Genomic DNA, 16,000 nt, shown 5'->3' on the forward strand with positions numbered 1-16,000 from the left:
TTCGGGTGGGGGGTGCCCGTTGCTTTTTTGAACAAGCTCAAGTCTTAGCACGAACAAACCTGGTAACCATTAGTATGAAAGCCCACGGAAAAGCCAGGCGGAGCAGGAAAGACTTTGTGAGTCCCTTTCTTTGATAAGTACTGAATTTCCTGTCACTCCGGCCATAGGAATTGTTGATGACAGTGATGGCCGCAGATTGGCCAGGGTACAGACTGAGTATATTTGTTTACTTAAAAGAACAAAAGTTTTATGGAAAACCGTAAGATTAATAAGTCAGGGCAGAAACAAAAGGAGGTAAGAGGGACAAATGGGGGCTGAAGGTGAGGTCAGAACACCAGCAGATAGGGAAATGTTGTACTGAAATAGTCAGTCAGTACCAAGTTCAGCAAAGAGCACAAGGCATTTTTGGAGAAACTGAAGAGCCCTCATTGAACTGTTTCTGTAGGTGTGCTGGCTGACTGTTGTCCCTGGCTGCTGTGTATCCCCAAGGTCACATGCTGAGAAGCAGCAGAACACAGAAGAGACTGGCAGGAATCCCACTGAACCTTCAGCTTTGTCAGCCAACACTGGTAGACTCCATTGTAGGTTATCTGTAAACTGGACTAAACGCATTCCTCTTCTGTCCTAGGAGAGAATACCTAGAAGTACATTTTGGAAGACAAGACAAAAGCTCTTCTCTCAGATTTAGGCTTCCAGATGGTCTGACACAGTGTGGCTGCACAATCCAAAGTGACTGTACAATGGATGTGTTTTAACCGCCCATATCAAATGAAGATTGAAGTCCTCGCTTCAGGGAAGTTTGACACAGATCCAGCGCCTGGGCAAAGAGCATGCTGATGTAGAAACAGTGAAGGCATCCAAGTAGGCACACTCAGAGTGATTCCGTATCTGGAACCTGAAAAAATACAGGAAGAAAATAGTGATTACTAAATAATTCCTACTACTGAGTCAAATATTCTAGCCTGCTTTAAAACAAAACTTCTGCTAAAGTAGTTTCCAGTTGATTTTGGTCCCCTGTGATATGGTAGTTTCAGCTGCTAAAAGCAAGGTGAGTGCTAAATCACATTTGAAAAGCCTGTTTAGCTCACGCAGTGTTGCATGAACCTCCGTTTCTATGAATGGTCCGTACCAGGTATCATACAATAACAGAAGGAAAGACAAAAGACAGCTTATGATATATCCTGCCTAGGACATAGAGCAAGACAAGGGGAACTGCTGTTTGATGCGCCTGATGCAGAGCTGATGTAGCCCACACATTTTCTAATATAAATAGAGGGAAAAATCTGGGTTGTCTGCAGGTTGTGACAAACTCGCTAAAGCAGGTACGATTTTTCTTATGAAGCTGCTTAACACATCTGAAGATGATTATTCCCTCACACCTGTCATTTCATTCTCTTTCATCCCTAAAAAATGTATGTATATTTGCTAGATATTGTGTATTTCAGGAAGACGAGCACAAAGGATCACACTGGAAACCAAACATTCTGAAGATCTGAAAAAGAGACTGAAATGTCTATACTATGTACTGAAAAATATGTATAAATTAAGGTAAATAGGGATGATCAATAACATTAACTTGATGTGCTGAGCTACCAAAAACCCCTTCTTGAATCAGGGATTTCTCTACATTGATGCTATTGGAGTTAGATCAGTAATAACTGCAAGAGTTCATTTTCAAAGTCATAGTTATAAATCATAGGAAAAAAAAGAATCCTGATAGAAATAACATTGTGCTGCAAACCATAATTCTACAATCGCTTAAGTATGTGTTAGACAATCACAAGGAACTTACGAGTCCACCTTCAAGGCAATACCATTCTCCCAGTAGAAGCTTTCACCTTTCTTGCGCAATCCAATCCAGGAGTCATCTATTTTCAAACGCTTAGTTAAAGAACGCTAAAAAAAAAACCAACATATACCCTTTTTTTTTTTTTGTCAACATGAGCTTTCACAACAAGAAGCAAATTCCTCCTGTGACTTCTGAGGACTAGTTCATCACTGTCATCTATAACACTTTCATAAGCATTTCACTGAGAGTTAAGAGCCTAATTCTGCCTTTGAACTGACCCTTGTAGTATCATAAACTTCAGTGAAGTTATTCAGTTCTATACCCTTGAAAATTATTACTGTTCACTACACACAAAAATACCCCAAAACCATGTATTGGTCATGTCTGTCTATATATGTTTATCAATCTCTACATATGCAGCTTGGTCTAAATAGGCTGGTACATACAGGTGTTTCCTGCATTTCAGGTGGGCATACGGGAACTCCTCCCCTTCCCAATTATTAAGTAATTTATAGTTTTTTATCTGTGGATGTACAGATAAAAAGAGCAAAAGACAGTTCACTGCTCCAGAAGTTTCCAACAACTTGTATCAAACACAGCAAAGAATGATGGAAGAGAACAGAAACAGTAATTGCAATGGGTTAGTATTACAGAATTCCCTGTGACAAGCTATCAGTAGACTCAGTGAACTTAAAAATGAGATAAATATTAGCTGTCAGCATGGACTCTAATGGACATTGAGAGAGTGCACCCTTATACTCCTCCACCCTCCTCTAGCAACTTCAATTCAATACAGTTCAGAAGAAACTGTCTCAGTATGGTCCCAATGCCATTTCTGCAGTTTTTGGCGTACCTTCTTCTGGTGTGGCTCGTGTTATCCAGTGCTGGAGACCAGACAACGCATGCCCCAGAGCACTCAGCTGGCCCGGTAAGCCAATGTCAGTGTTCCTGTGCTTTTCTTTCATAAGTTGTGTTTACAGTTTGTAGGTATAAGGTTTTTAAGCAGTAATTTAAATAACACCAATTTCTGCCTAGCCAATTATCAGCTGAGTATCACAGGCACTGAATTAGAAGTGAAGCTTTTAGACACATAAGGAAGAGAGGCATTTACAAATTTGGTAAGAGGTGATCAGTCACAGGGCAGCAATGCAGAAGGGGCTTGTGGAGAGGGGACAAGCTGGCAAATACGGTTGGAATTATTGGCAAAGAAAGCAGTCTGATGATGGGATAAAATGAGAGACCACATTGAGTAAGGGACTCATACATGAAGTAAGAACTAGGCCCTGCATCTTTCTCATTGTTGAAATTCTTGTGGCTGTAAAAATATTTATTAGCTCAAGTCAAATTCAGATGTGACTTGATCTGTGCAATTTCACTGAGGTTTCCTCCATCTCAATATCTGCTACACCACTAATATGTATCAGCCAACCAGAAAAGTAGCCTTTTGACCTCTATTCAACAATCACAGTAACAAGAAAGCTCAAATGTCAATCTATCTAAAAACTAACTTTTTGATGAAACTAGTTTCTCATTGACAATACTCAAAAGACAGCAGATCTGTGAGAGCATATTACAGTTTTAGTAGCATGCAGCAAGGAGAAGTCACTAGCATTCACCAACTCGATGCAACTGGACCATAATACAGGCAAATCAAAATATTTTAACAAACTTAATAGCATGAGAAAATGTCCAAACCAGCTTCAGCAGGGGTATATTCCCACCACTGGTACAAGCACACATCTCTAAGAGGCATTAAGGCATATCTAAAATCAGATGCAAGCAGATAAAGATGGATAATTTCCACTACGCTGAGAAATGGTTTTAAATGTTTGGTTTCTTACAGAAACCAAAGCATCCATTTATTTGGCTGTACTGGATGTTGGACAAATTCATACCTCCTTTGAAGATGAAGGTCCATAGGACAGAAAAGTAAAACTAAGCAAACTAATTCATAACAAAGAGCTTTTCATAGTCATTCAAGTCAAATCCAGGCACCAAAGCAGAGCACCAAAGCAGATGGTACTTCCCACTACCTGAATTCACACAGCTTACTTACTTATTTTACAAAGATTTAGAGGATAAGCATTGCATGCAAAAAAAAAATGAAAGCTTTGTCCAGGAAAGAGGGAGATACAGAAGTTGTGTTCTGTTTTGTTGTTGGTTTTTTTTTTCCCATTACCATTTCTTCCTGGTTTTCAAAAACGGCTAGCAAGGATTCATTCTTAGCGCAGAAGGTCTGACTAGATGTCCAGTTTTTTTCCTCCTCTGAGATGAAATAACATTTATTTTTGTAACCTATCCACTCGCTGGGGCACTGTTCAGGAGGAAATTTTCCGTGGTGAGATGTCTCAGGTTTTACAACTGGAAAGGAAAAGAGAGAACAAAATTTCTACCTGGTAAAATCAGCATTTATCAGCATAACTCAACCTAAAATGTAGATTTTTTTGGAAAGCCAATGCCACACTAGATGCCAGAAGAGAAGCCAAAGGAAGTACAAGGGTCCCAACCTTCCCTGCCTTTCAGGCACTGTCTTCAGCTGAGAAATGTGAGAGTTGGGGGCTGCAGCCCAATTATTACAATCAGTAGAAAATAAGCAGGGTTTGGAAAACACTCCTGAATTTTAGAGAATTAGAGGCATTGACAATTGACGATTTATACTCGACGCATTTTAAATCCAGTAATAGGGTAAAAAACCTCATACTGTTAATTTATTGATCAAATACATTTTAAGTAATGAAGTTGCTTGAATATCTACAACTGGTGAGATATTTCATGAAGACAAGCTGCTTTGATTTTGTATCAGACTTTTAAGTGATAAATCTATGTGAAGGTAAGTAATTTAGGTGTTGATATGATGCTAATGAAATTTGTCCGTTAATGAAGAGGTAAAAATTATTATTATTTGGACATAATGGTTTGGAGAACGCTTCCTTGGAGTTGTTCCCCAGCACGTTTTGATGCCCTCTCTTCACCTTCTTTCTGTCACAGTAGCTCTGTGGGGGTGACAGGACTCACTGGCTTGTTTTGTTTCAGTGCTGAGTTTAATTTCTTGCAATGAAGAGAATTAATTTGCATTTACTTTGGTTTCTATTTTCCAAACAAAAATAATCTGCCCTGATTGTTACTGAATGGCTACAGTGACCTTTTCTGTGCAGCAAGGTGTCTTGTGTAACACACGCAGGCTCACGCAGTGTATAAAGTGTATTTCCTGGGATCAAATCCAGACCTTCTGCACCCAGAGTGCATTTATCCACTGCTTAAGCTTGGAGATGGCTAATACTGAAATGAAAGTAACTGGCCGTTTTGTGAGCAGAGGGGCTTCCAGAAAGTGAATTGTTCTCCCAGACTCTGCAGACTGCTGTGGCCACGCTTGCTCTCTTTTTCTTTCTAATCAGCTACTCTCTTTGCTATATATAATTGGAGACCCCTTAGCAAGTCACCTGTGAACACTGCCCTCACACCCTCCAAGAAAATGCGACTGATTCCATTTAAATAAAAGCCTAACAAAGCAAAGGAAAATCAACAGGGACAGATGTCACTATCGTCCTCCATTCATTTCCATGTACATGCAGAGGACCTCACTACTGTTCCTCATGCTGTTGCAGGGGGCAGACCGAAGATGTACTTAATGCAGAGATTCAAGAGCTCCCTGTGCAGATAGGGCTGTGGAGGCTCCACTGAGACACACATGCACCCAGTGACTCGGATAGCTCAGGTAACACTGCCGGCAAGCACAGCCTTTGCTCCTACAGAAGAGTTCTGCAGGGGACGGTGGGAGCACATCTGGGCCCCCACTGTGCCAGCGGGAGGTAGGGCTGGCTTCTTCTTAAAAATACAGCATGTAACACAAATGGATTTTTAAAAACAAAAAGGCAGAACGATCCCCAAAGACTATTTGTGAAAAAGACAAGCTAGCCGTATCACGTAGTTGTCTTCCATGTGTGACAATAAAGGAGCCCTCAAGACCAGATATATGAGCAGCCCTGGAGTCTATGCTTGGAGATGCGATGCTGACTTAGTGCACTAGCTAGTATAATCAGGTAAGTAAGTTACTGGTGATAAGCACAGACAAGACAAGCATACACCACATGCATGGCCAGGCAAGAAACTACACTCTTAAGAGTAGTAAGGATGCGGGGGGGGCAATTAATGCAAAATCATCTGCATTTTATCTGTAGGGACAGTTCTCTCTCCTTCTAAATTCTGCCTGGAGGTTATTTATTCAACCTTATACAGACATCAGAACAACTGAAATAGTGATGGAAGTCCCAGGTTTTCTGACTGCAGGCACTGCAGAGTACTAATCTTGGTGTGCTTGACTGCTGTGATCCTGGAGCCCAGTAGTCAGAGAAAACATATCTCAAATCAAACATGTTCCAAAAGCTTACCAAATGCAAGGATGATGACCATCAGTACAAATCCAAAAACTAGGCACAGCCAACGGCCTGTGAAAAAGAAGAACATTAACGGTTTTGGATACATGAGCACTTAAGCTCAGACTGTATTTCAGTATTAAGTGAGACAGCAGCAGGACAGTCTTTCATTTAAGCTCCAAGTATGTAAATATAAAGCACTACTGAAGTCAAACAAGGCTCCCTGAATTGACATTTATGTAACTGGACAGTTCGATAAAACGGCCAACTATCACCTAATTCTCATTTTTTTTGATCCATATACACCCTGAAGTTTTCCACCAATGTGCAGCTTAGCAAATTTAAGCCTCGCAGTCCCAAGTTTATCATCTCCTCTATGTTTTGCAGAACATAGCACTGACCTCTGGAGGCCAAGAACTCGAAGGTCATCACTACCTCCAGTCAAGCTACATCCAGGTTTGGAAAACAGGAGAATGTTCTCACGCAATTCAAACATTAAAGGTTGAGGTTCAGAGTATGGCTGCAGTCTCGAATCACATGTATTTTCTCTTTGTCCCAAGCTGTCCTTCACACACAAATTTCAATGCAGATGTGCAAGCTCATCTTTTGCAAAGGCACAAACTATTTTCTCTAATGAGGTTTGGCTTCACCTCCTACATCTTATCCAAGAGTACTTCATACAGGTAAACTACACCATGGGAAAATGCCCATCTTCACACAAAAGGATCAGTTCACGCTTGGATCAAATGTAACAGTTATCTTAATTTTTGTGACTACAGCTTTGCCTAGAAGTAAACTCCCAGGTTTCGTCTCGTCCAAGCCAGGGGACCTGGAACTAGATTTGGAGCTAGACTTCAGACTTCCTGCACGATGGTATCTTACCTAACACCAGAGAAAAAAAATCTTACATTTTGACTGGAAGAACGACTCTTTACAGCGCCTCCCTATCCTCCACACCCACGAACAAGCTGCCACTTCTTGTTTGGAATCTTGTTTGAAATTAGCGGACTCTGCGTTCCCACCAGGTGCTTGCGCCATCCAGGTGGTCTCAGCCTCCTGTTCGTTTTCAGACTCCATCTACAGCTGGGAAACAAAGAAAGAAGCTATGTTTACCGAGTGCTTCCCCTACTGTCTGTAAACAAGTGGAAATAGTAGAAATCCCAAAGCTGCCTTAGTTATTGCCTGTACCTGAGGGGATGGAGGCAGGGTGGATGGAGAAACGAGGAAACAAGTAGAAAACAAGGAGCTTGTGCAACATACCTGAGGCCCACCAAAAAGGAAAGGTGGGCCTCAGATACATGGCACATATCCTCCTTCCCAGGGAGGGAGGCGATGGGGAATGAGGACTGTAACGGAGGGAAAGGGAAGGACAGAGCAGATGGGAACAATGTGATAGTGAGGGGATGGGGCATAGCAAGGCAGGAGGGAAAGGCCACAAAAATCAGAGCCTTCCACTTCACCACTATGTAGCTTAAAGTAGCTTTGCCTGCATGCGAAAAGTTTGGGCAATATCCCAGGTGAGGCTGAACCGGGTCTGCAGAGGGAAGTTCACTGTACCCTTTTGTGCTCACTCCAATGAGTGATGTTTTCCTCACAGTCCTTCTTAAATCCCACTTTCGGTGACATAAATTTAACAGAAAAAGTCACCCAGAAAAGAACATGCAGCTATAAACATTATTGTGTCAGTGCAGAAATGTCAATTCATCTTCATGAGTTAGGTTATAACAGGGAAGAAAAAAACCCCACTCCTCTATAGAAAAGGCTTCAACATCTTTACTTGTATTACTGTTATTTATGTTAATTGGCACATGCCTAAGAGGCCTCCTCAGCTCCACAAATTCCTAACAGTAATTCAGTGCCTTAATGTCTCTAAGAATCAGACTCCACTTGCGCTTGGTCCATCCTATAAAAGCAGAAAGACGCTAAGGCTTGGAATTACGTTCTCCAGCAAGCTGCTCTTTCCCCAAAGACTCTTCCGATTGCCCCGAACGCATCCCCAAAACACCCTGCCCGCTTTCGTGCCTGGATCTTCGTTGTTTGGTACATGGACGTGGGTCTGCTCGTGGGCCAGGCCTCTTGCCTCCAGCGGGCATGCCGTGCTTTCTTACTGTACTGAAAAAAGCACTGGTTTTCACTCCAGCAGCGGGGGACTTTCTCCTCGACTTTCTCGCCCACAGTCGGGGAAACCCCTGTTCCACACCTGTGACTTTTGGGGAGGTCACAGGGAGCAACACAGCCAGCCGGGGCTCAGGCCAGCGACCGCTCTCTGTAGCTCAAGGCATTTCTTGAAGGCGGGATGCCTGCAAAATCGTTTCAAAGAACTGTTTGGAAGAGCGCAGAAAAACACGCAGCCTAACGGTCCGCGATTTCTCACTGAGCCGCAAACCACTTCCATTTTGGAGAGCCTATTTAGCTAAAGAACGGTGCTCTCGCTTTTTTTGCGACGACGAAGTGTTTCCTTTGGAGGGAACACGGGCGGGAGCTCCGTCTGTTCTAGGCCGCCAGACAACTGCAAGTGAACCACGAAGCTCCGTCCCCCCCGCCCCCCCGATTTTAAACAAGCACATTTTCCTCCTCTCTCCTCCTCGTTTTCCCCCTCTTTCCTCCTTGTTTTTCTCCTCTTCCATCCCACCCGCCCCCCGGCTTTGGCTCCGGCGGGGGCTGCGTACAGCCCCCCCGGCCGGCCCGATCCACGGCAGGAGCAGCACCCTACCTTCTCCCGGCGTCTCCGGTTACCGGCAGCCGCCGCCCGCCTGAGGGGAAACGGCGGCCCCGCGGGCGCGAAACCGGCCTCCGCCGCCGCCGCCCCAGGCCTTCCGGCTTCTGCCGCGCCCGCTTGGCCTTCCCTGCGCCGCCGCCCGCCCCGCTCCCCGCCCGCCCGCTCCTCACCGGCGCCGTCCCGGGGCCGCCGTCGGGGCCGGGGCCCTGCTCCGCCGCGCTCCGCTCCGCCGCGGTCACCTCCGAGGGCGAGCGGGCGGCTCCCGCCGCCGCGGCGGCGATGGAGGAGGCAGGCGGCGGCGGCGGCGGCGGCGGCGGCGGCGGCGGCGGCGGCGGCGGCGGCGAGGTCTCGTTGTCCCCGTCCTGGCGCCGGGTCGAGCTGCGGCGGCTGCGGCGGCTCCGGCGGCGGTTCTCCTCCGACCCGCTGCTGGCCCGGCTGCCGCCCGGGGACGGGTCCCCCGCGGTGCGCCGGTCGGTGGTGCTGATGGGACCGACAGCGGAGGGAGAGCGGCTGCTGGCGAAGGCGGCGACTTACCGGAGGCGCAAAGCGGGGCCGGGTGAGTCAGGCGGGAGGGGGACGGGAGGGGAGCGGGGGGCTGCGGCCAGGCCCCGGCCCTGCCCGGGCGGAGCGGGGTGGGACGGGGAGCCGGCGGGCTGGCTGGGGCTGGGGCTGGGGCTGGGGCTGGGACTGGGACTGGGGCTGAGGCTGGGACTGGGACTAGGACTGGGGCCGGGGCCGGGGCCGGGGCCCGGGCCCGCCCGTCCGCCCTGGGCGATGCCGTGGGCATGAAGCGGGCGGGGGGGTGGGGGACACACACACCGTCTTCTGCGAGTTTTTCTGCGGGATTTGGCAATTTAGTACCTTTTGAAAGCCGGTACTGAAGCTCGGCGGTGCTGCGGTCGAAGTTTCAGGGGTAGCTGCGAGGGTTTGGGAAGCCTTGAGGAAGTTAATGTAGCTCTGCATGGGTTGGTTTTATTGACCCGAGTCTTCAGATCCCGGCACGTGCTTCATTCCCTGACGTGCTTTAATATTTCTTTCTCTCCTTAGATGTGTGTTCACACCTCTCTTTCTGGAAAAGAATTGCGGGAATTGTCATCGCCGTTGCTGTGATTTTACTCTTATCATGGATTACCTTGAGTGAGTGCGTTTATTTCAGAAAGCCTAGCTCTGGAAAGAGAAGTTCAGCACTTTTCTCTTTCGTTACGCTGTCTCGTCATTGCTGAGGGGGAAGAGGTATTTTCACTGGTTTTCAGCTCACCCACTCACACTGTCATGGCTGCTGTTAGAGAGAGAGAAGAATCCAGAAAAGGAAAGCGAAACTAAAAATGTGTTAGGCATTGACCTTGAACAGTTGTTTCTGGTAGCATTAAACTGACTTTTTTTTTTTTTAAATTGCCTGCAGGATTTCATTGTATCACAGCATGGCAAAATGCTGAGGAACGACAGAGCCATAAGCAGCATTAGGGAGGCAGTACTGACTTCTTAACTTGTCTTGGCTTTGGCCTGTAGAGTTATACTTACAGCTGAGTACACTGAACCAGAACCTGTTTAGGGTCAAATTTTAGCTGCTTCACGGTAGATAACTAGTGTCTATGTTTGCGCTCTTTGTCAAAGATGGCCTTCTGCCCTGACGTTCTCGCCCGTGGTGTCTCCGGTGTAGCTGGAGCTTTGCACTTGCACATGCTGGAGTCTGTTTGCTGGCACGTGCCTGGCGTGTGAGCACGTAATCGGGGATTACTGGACCCATAGTAGCTGGTATAACTGGAAAAAACTACGACCAAGCCCAATCCTTCAGTTGTATTATGTTCACCCACCTCCTGCTGAATTCAGTGCAGGTCGTGGATATTTTTAAGATGGAGGAAGCAGGTCGAGAATTTGTAAGTGTGTATACAATTGTATTTTAAACACATAATAATGAGTAAATAACGTTCTCTTCATTTCTTCATTTGAACAAAAGATCCACCTAAATTACCACAGTGGGAGCCGTGCCCTGATGACTGGCTCTACTACAAGAAGAAGTGTTACTATCACTCAGGAGCCACGGCAGATTGGAATTCCAGTCAGGAGTCCTGCTCTGACTACGGAGCTTCCCTTGCAGTGATTGACAGCCTCCAAGAGCTGGTAAGGTGTCCAGCACCTTGAATTCAGTGTTATGTCTGCTGTCCTAACAGTTTCTGTAACTCCATCACTTGTTCCCTTGTTGAAACCCAGCATACTGTGTGGCAGACTTGTTTGCTGCAAGTTGGTACAACCTACAGATGTTTTCAGCGTGATGTGGTCTGTTCACTAAAATCCGCTGTAGAAATTCTGTTGTTACCTTAGAGGGTTTTTCAGAAATTTAAAAGGCAAACTATGTATAAATGAAAAGTAAAGTCTGAAAAAATATAAAAATGGAGTTGTGACTCCTAATTACTAATAAAGAAGGTGTGGTTGGTTTTTTCTGAACTGGCAATTTATGTGCGCATTGTAAGTTAGGCAATTTAGCCTGTCGTCTCCCCTCACACCTTCTGGATGTTCATTCTCTCGCCAGGGTACCCAAAAGTACAGTCAGCAGCAATTCCCACACTAAATATAACTCTAATCTAATTTTGAGTTTACAGACCACTGGTGCACGTCCATGTGTTTTATCTTCTTGATACTCTTTAAGGACGCAGATCTTTTAAAGGGTGCTTTCTTTAGCATACCAAATGCTTTAGTGGCCAACCGAGGAACAGAAATGTGTTGTTAGTTCTGTGCAAAATAGTCAATTTCTCCATTTCCACAGAAGGCAAAGACTGGCTGTGGTTGTATGATGCTGGGACCCATGGTACTCAAGATACCTGGTTCGTGCAGGAGGTTCTACCTGTGGTTTTTATTGTTTTCAAACCATTTTTCTTTTTACTATGTTCTTTGAGTCTCCTGCAGTGTCCTACCAATTCAGGGTGTTCTGCATGGCTGAGAAAAACAAAAGAAATTAGCACTATAGCAAATGTGTTTTCAGAGATGATTATAGGATCATAAGGAAAGAATTGAGAAAGACTTTGTTTTATTCACACTGCAGATGGTAAACTGTGCGTGTGCCCTCGAATGTCCTGGAGTTTGGGTTTAGGTAGTCCCAACTGACTTTACGGTCAGTAATATAAGGAACAGGAAAACAGAATGAATTCACACACTTATGATACGATTAGTGTCAAGAGTAAAAGTGTGAAAATTGGGAAGTTGGGGGATTTTAAATGTGTGACTTGAATTTGGTAGAGACGCAATGTAACTGACATCCAAGGAATTATGGTGACGTAAGAGTCAAGGCAACCTGTGCCGAGTCAGGCACTGTGTCCCTGCTAAATACACGTCCTTGTACTGAAACACCATTCTCCTGGTGATACAGTGAAACCATTCTACTAGTTGACTATTGTGTAATGTGATATGGTATTTCTAATAACATACATGGATGTTTTTAATGATGGGGTGGGGCAGGGTGTAGGTGGATGGTCAGTAACACTCTGCATGACTACCAACTAGATAGCTGGGACTTCATTGACTATTAGTAATGGGTCTAGGGCTTCCTTTATTATTTCATCTGATTAAATTTAGCAGTAAAACATCAGTGACCTGTAAAAAAAAGTCCACCATTGTATATTCTGTGACACAGTTTATATCTGTGCAGTTTTTATACAAAAAGCTATATAATCATAATCATAAAAAAATCTAATAGCCGTATGTCATTTTATTCTGTGTTTTGTCTAGAACTTTATAATGTATCGAATACGCATAACAGACTTCTGGATTGGGCTGCGCAGGAAAGGAAAGAAGTTCTTCTGGGTGAATGGAGAGTCATTTGACACAAACTTGTGAGTTTTCTTTCAAATATACTATGCAAGAATGGAGTCAGTGGCTTCTACTTTTGTCCAAGTAGAAAAGTTATTCTCTGTTACATACTCCACTGTAGATAAACTGGCATATCTTACCAAATGAGGGCTGTCATATGGCTGTGCTAATAAAACTAGTTCTGTCCCCAGAGAAGTGGGGAAGGGGCATCACTGCCTGCTTTTTCCTGTGGTGGCGTAGCAGCTGATAGGTTATGCCTAGAATAATCTGTTTCTGTACAATCCCGCTGTATGAGGTGGGTAACATTTGCCTTATTAGGAAGAATTACCAATGTTAGACATTATGATTTGTTTGAATTAGCTTGCCCTGTTGGTCTTGCAGGGTTCAACATGCAGCCAGTATAGACAGGGCCTCCTAAGACCAACTGAGGTGTTCAGGGCCACGTTGGAAGGTCACTGGGCTGGGGGGTGGTGTACTCAGAAGGCATCACTTTTGCCCACTTTGTATCCCAGAGATTGGCTTTCTTTGCAGCCACATCCTATGTATTCTGCAGAGGTTCAGCAAAATCGGTGAGAAGAGGTGGCAGAGCCCCAGTCTCTACTGGAGGAGTACTGCTGCCATGGGTCCTGCTGGGATCCTCTCTCTCTCTTGCTCTGAAGAGTTGGGCCTTTTGTGCTCACAAAACATTGTAGACTATGAAGTACAAGTACACGTACATCTCTGTGGGGATCAAAGCAACTTGCTTTAATAGAAGGTGCATCAGAGCATCACCATGTGTTTCATCACGTGCACGTGAATTCTGATCCTCCCAATGTGAAGTGGGGCTCATTTTAAATCATTCTCTACTTTGTTCTCCACAGTCTTAAAGACCCATTTTTACGAAGAATAAGAAATAGGTCTTCTGAATTTTAGACCACAGTTCTGCTCTAATTCTTATTTTTTTCTTGGCTTTCTAGATTTCGTGTCAATATAACAAATGACGGAGACTGTGTCCATATAGATTCAGCCTTCATCTCTACCAGAAGGTGCTCCTCACTCAGGAACTGGCTTTGCACCATTGGTCAGTTTAGTCCCAAGACAAGCTCTTAATAGGTAACAGCTGGCTGTGCAAGTACAGAGACTTTCTCCACGAGAAGTTGGAATTCAGAATACTGAAAGTCCTTGCTTCAGGAGGTCCATGAGGGCAAGAGGTGCTGTGGCGAGGATCATATCCGAACTTCTCCAGGAGAAGCAATCCAGGGAGTAATAGCGACTCCATGTGAAAGTGGTAATTGGTTAAGAAGTAGCAGTACCGAGAGGAAATGGTGATACAACGGCCGCGGCAAAGAACAAAAGTTGCTTCTTGGTAATACAGTTTCATTGTTGAAACTGCTGAAGGACATGGCAATGGATGCTTTCCTTGAGAACTCTTCACAATTGCAAAACACAGTTTTTTAGGGCAGCTAAAAACATTGTTAGATGGATATGAAAATGGACATATTGAAAATGCAGTTCATAGTGAACCCAGTGATGTGTTTTTTCCTGTTTTCTGTGGAGCTCAGTAATTCTTTGTCTGAGAACTTTCAGTTTGTCTTTGTGGTAAGTGGGTGAGATATCATAAGGTGTTTTGGCTTCCCTCCCCTTCTTTTTCCATGGGTTTTTCAAATGTGATTGGTATGTAAAGTCCAAGGATATAAATGGGAGCTTTGTAAACCAGGAAGGCAGATAATGACTAGGTCTTCTAGTGAATGGCACTGGTGTTATGGGGCATATAGAGTGGGACAGATTACATATACTCTTCTCTATCCTTCTGGACTGATCTGCAAACCTGACGGCTACTACCCAAAACTTCCCTGAATATGTGGCTGCAGTAGGAAAGCTCCCAGACTGAATCACGCACAGCTGTCATTTTGGGAGGGCTGAGGAAGTCAACTGGACTTAGAAGGGGAGAGACATGTATATGTAGCATGGAAAGGGTTCTAGGGCAGCTTAAATTGAGGTGCTGTTGTGTTTATCTGTTTGTGTGTGCAGGGGAAAAAAAACCTTTTATTGTCTCCAGGACAGCTGTTTTGTCAAGTGACTTGTGTGGGCAAGGATAGTTTAATAGCCCATGGGACAGATGCAATAATGCTAAATAGCATTGCACCTTGGATTAATCTGTTTAAATTCTTGGCATGATGCTCTGAAAATGAGCAGTGGGGGCATGGGAGGCTCACCTGGAAGATCTGTGGTTGGTTCCTACCTGGTCATTCTCAGATTCAGCAGATACCTGTACAATGATTACTTCCCAAGATACATGATTTACAAAGGGTGGACACCATCTTTAAAAATGTGAACGAGAAGAAAGGCTTTTTAAGCCAGGAAAATGTTCTTGTCTGGAAACAGAATACTGCTTTAAGCTCAGGGAAGATGAAGAGTCTGGCATATTGATCTTCAAAGAAATGGGAAGAAGAAATTGCAAATTGCTATAAATGCACTTGGTATTTATCCAGAAGATGTACTCCTTTGGAGGGGAAGAAATAGGTGAGAGGAGAAACTGGAACAGAGTATCCAATATATCTTGGTTCCCCATGGTCATTCCGCAAGAAAGCACAAGAACAGAAGGGGAAGCACCTTGTAAGGAACCGTGGACAGGGTTCAGATTGCCAGGGTAAGGGACCTATTGCCCACCACATGTCAAAAGTCCTGTTGAAAGAGTCAGCATGAAGTGCCAGACAGGGTGAGCAGTCCATTTTGCCATCTCTGTAAATTGCCTTATAAATATGCCAATAAATACTTCAGTAGTTGTTCCCTGTGATGCTTTGGGTCTCTGCTTTTCGTTAAGCTTGCTCCTCTGCTTTAGATGTGTGGTGGTCCGAGACTGCTTTGTTTACCTTATGGTACCTGCTTCTTCAGGCATGCTTAGTTACCATCTGTAGGTGGGCACAGGACATTATTCAACAGTGAACTTCACAAACTCTGTGTAGGACCATGACAGAGTCTGTGAATTCATCATGAGCCTGACTGATTGGGAAGGGTCACCCCTCAGGTGATCCCTCCTCCCAGGCCCCAGCCCAGGGGCTCAGGACCCCATTTTGGCTCAACCGATCCGTTGATTTTCCAGCTTCACCTCGGACCTGCCTTGATGATCTGGACACTTGGCTGAGCCAGGCTACTGACCACTCGCGTTAAAAGTCTCACACGGCAGCTAAATTACAGCTAATTGCTAATAGCTTTAAGAAAACTAAAATCCACGTGAACTTCCCCTCGTTTTGAGCTTTTTTTGTCAAGGAAAACTTGCACAATATTCCCCAGCATTGTGAGCTTCCCAGGCGAAGTTAGGCGAGGAACATAGCA

At 44.9% G+C, this 16,000-nt stretch overlaps 2 protein-coding genes across 4 annotated transcripts; one reads left to right on the forward strand and one right to left on the reverse strand.

The window, feature by feature from the left end:
• Nucleotides 1–201: 201 nt before the first annotated feature.
• LOC128143342 (C-type lectin domain family 2 member A-like) lies at nucleotides 202–9,146 on the reverse strand. 3 transcript variants are annotated; one of them, XM_052790443.1, is made up of 6 exons: nucleotides 9,052–9,146; nucleotides 7,071–7,245; nucleotides 6,178–6,234; nucleotides 3,969–4,150; nucleotides 1,793–1,896; nucleotides 202–895 (listed from the first exon to the last, which is right to left on the reverse strand). In XM_052790443.1, exons 2-6 carry the CDS (start codon nucleotides 7,237–7,239, stop codon nucleotides 790–792), a joined length of 618 nt encoding a protein of 205 aa, XP_052646403.1. In that variant the 5' UTR covers nucleotides 7,240–7,245; nucleotides 9,052–9,146; the 3' UTR covers nucleotides 202–789. The 3 variants fall into 3 exon arrangements, with proteins under 3 accessions (XP_052646403.1, XP_052646404.1, XP_052646402.1); XM_052790444.1 differs by lacking the exon at nucleotides 9,052–9,146 and adding an exon at nucleotides 8,876–8,988; XM_052790442.1 differs by lacking the exon at nucleotides 9,052–9,146 and adding an exon at nucleotides 8,102–8,668.
• A 56-nt stretch (nucleotides 9,147–9,202) lies between these two features.
• LOC128143210 (C-type lectin domain family 2 member L-like) lies at nucleotides 9,203–15,461 on the forward strand (the record flags this gene model as incomplete). Its single annotated transcript, XM_052790205.1, has 5 exons — nucleotides 9,203–9,437; nucleotides 9,929–10,018; nucleotides 10,839–11,002; nucleotides 12,605–12,708; nucleotides 13,642–15,461. Coding segments are annotated over 5 exons (726 nt in total), but the record flags the coding sequence as incomplete, so codon positions are not given.
• Between the last annotated feature and the right edge of the window lie 539 nt (nucleotides 15,462–16,000).

Source organism: Harpia harpyja, chromosome 6, assembly GCF_026419915.1.
Source record: "Harpia harpyja isolate bHarHar1 chromosome 6, bHarHar1 primary haplotype, whole genome shotgun sequence".
Classification (NCBI taxonomy): Eukaryota; Metazoa; Chordata; class Aves; order Accipitriformes; family Accipitridae; genus Harpia; species Harpia harpyja.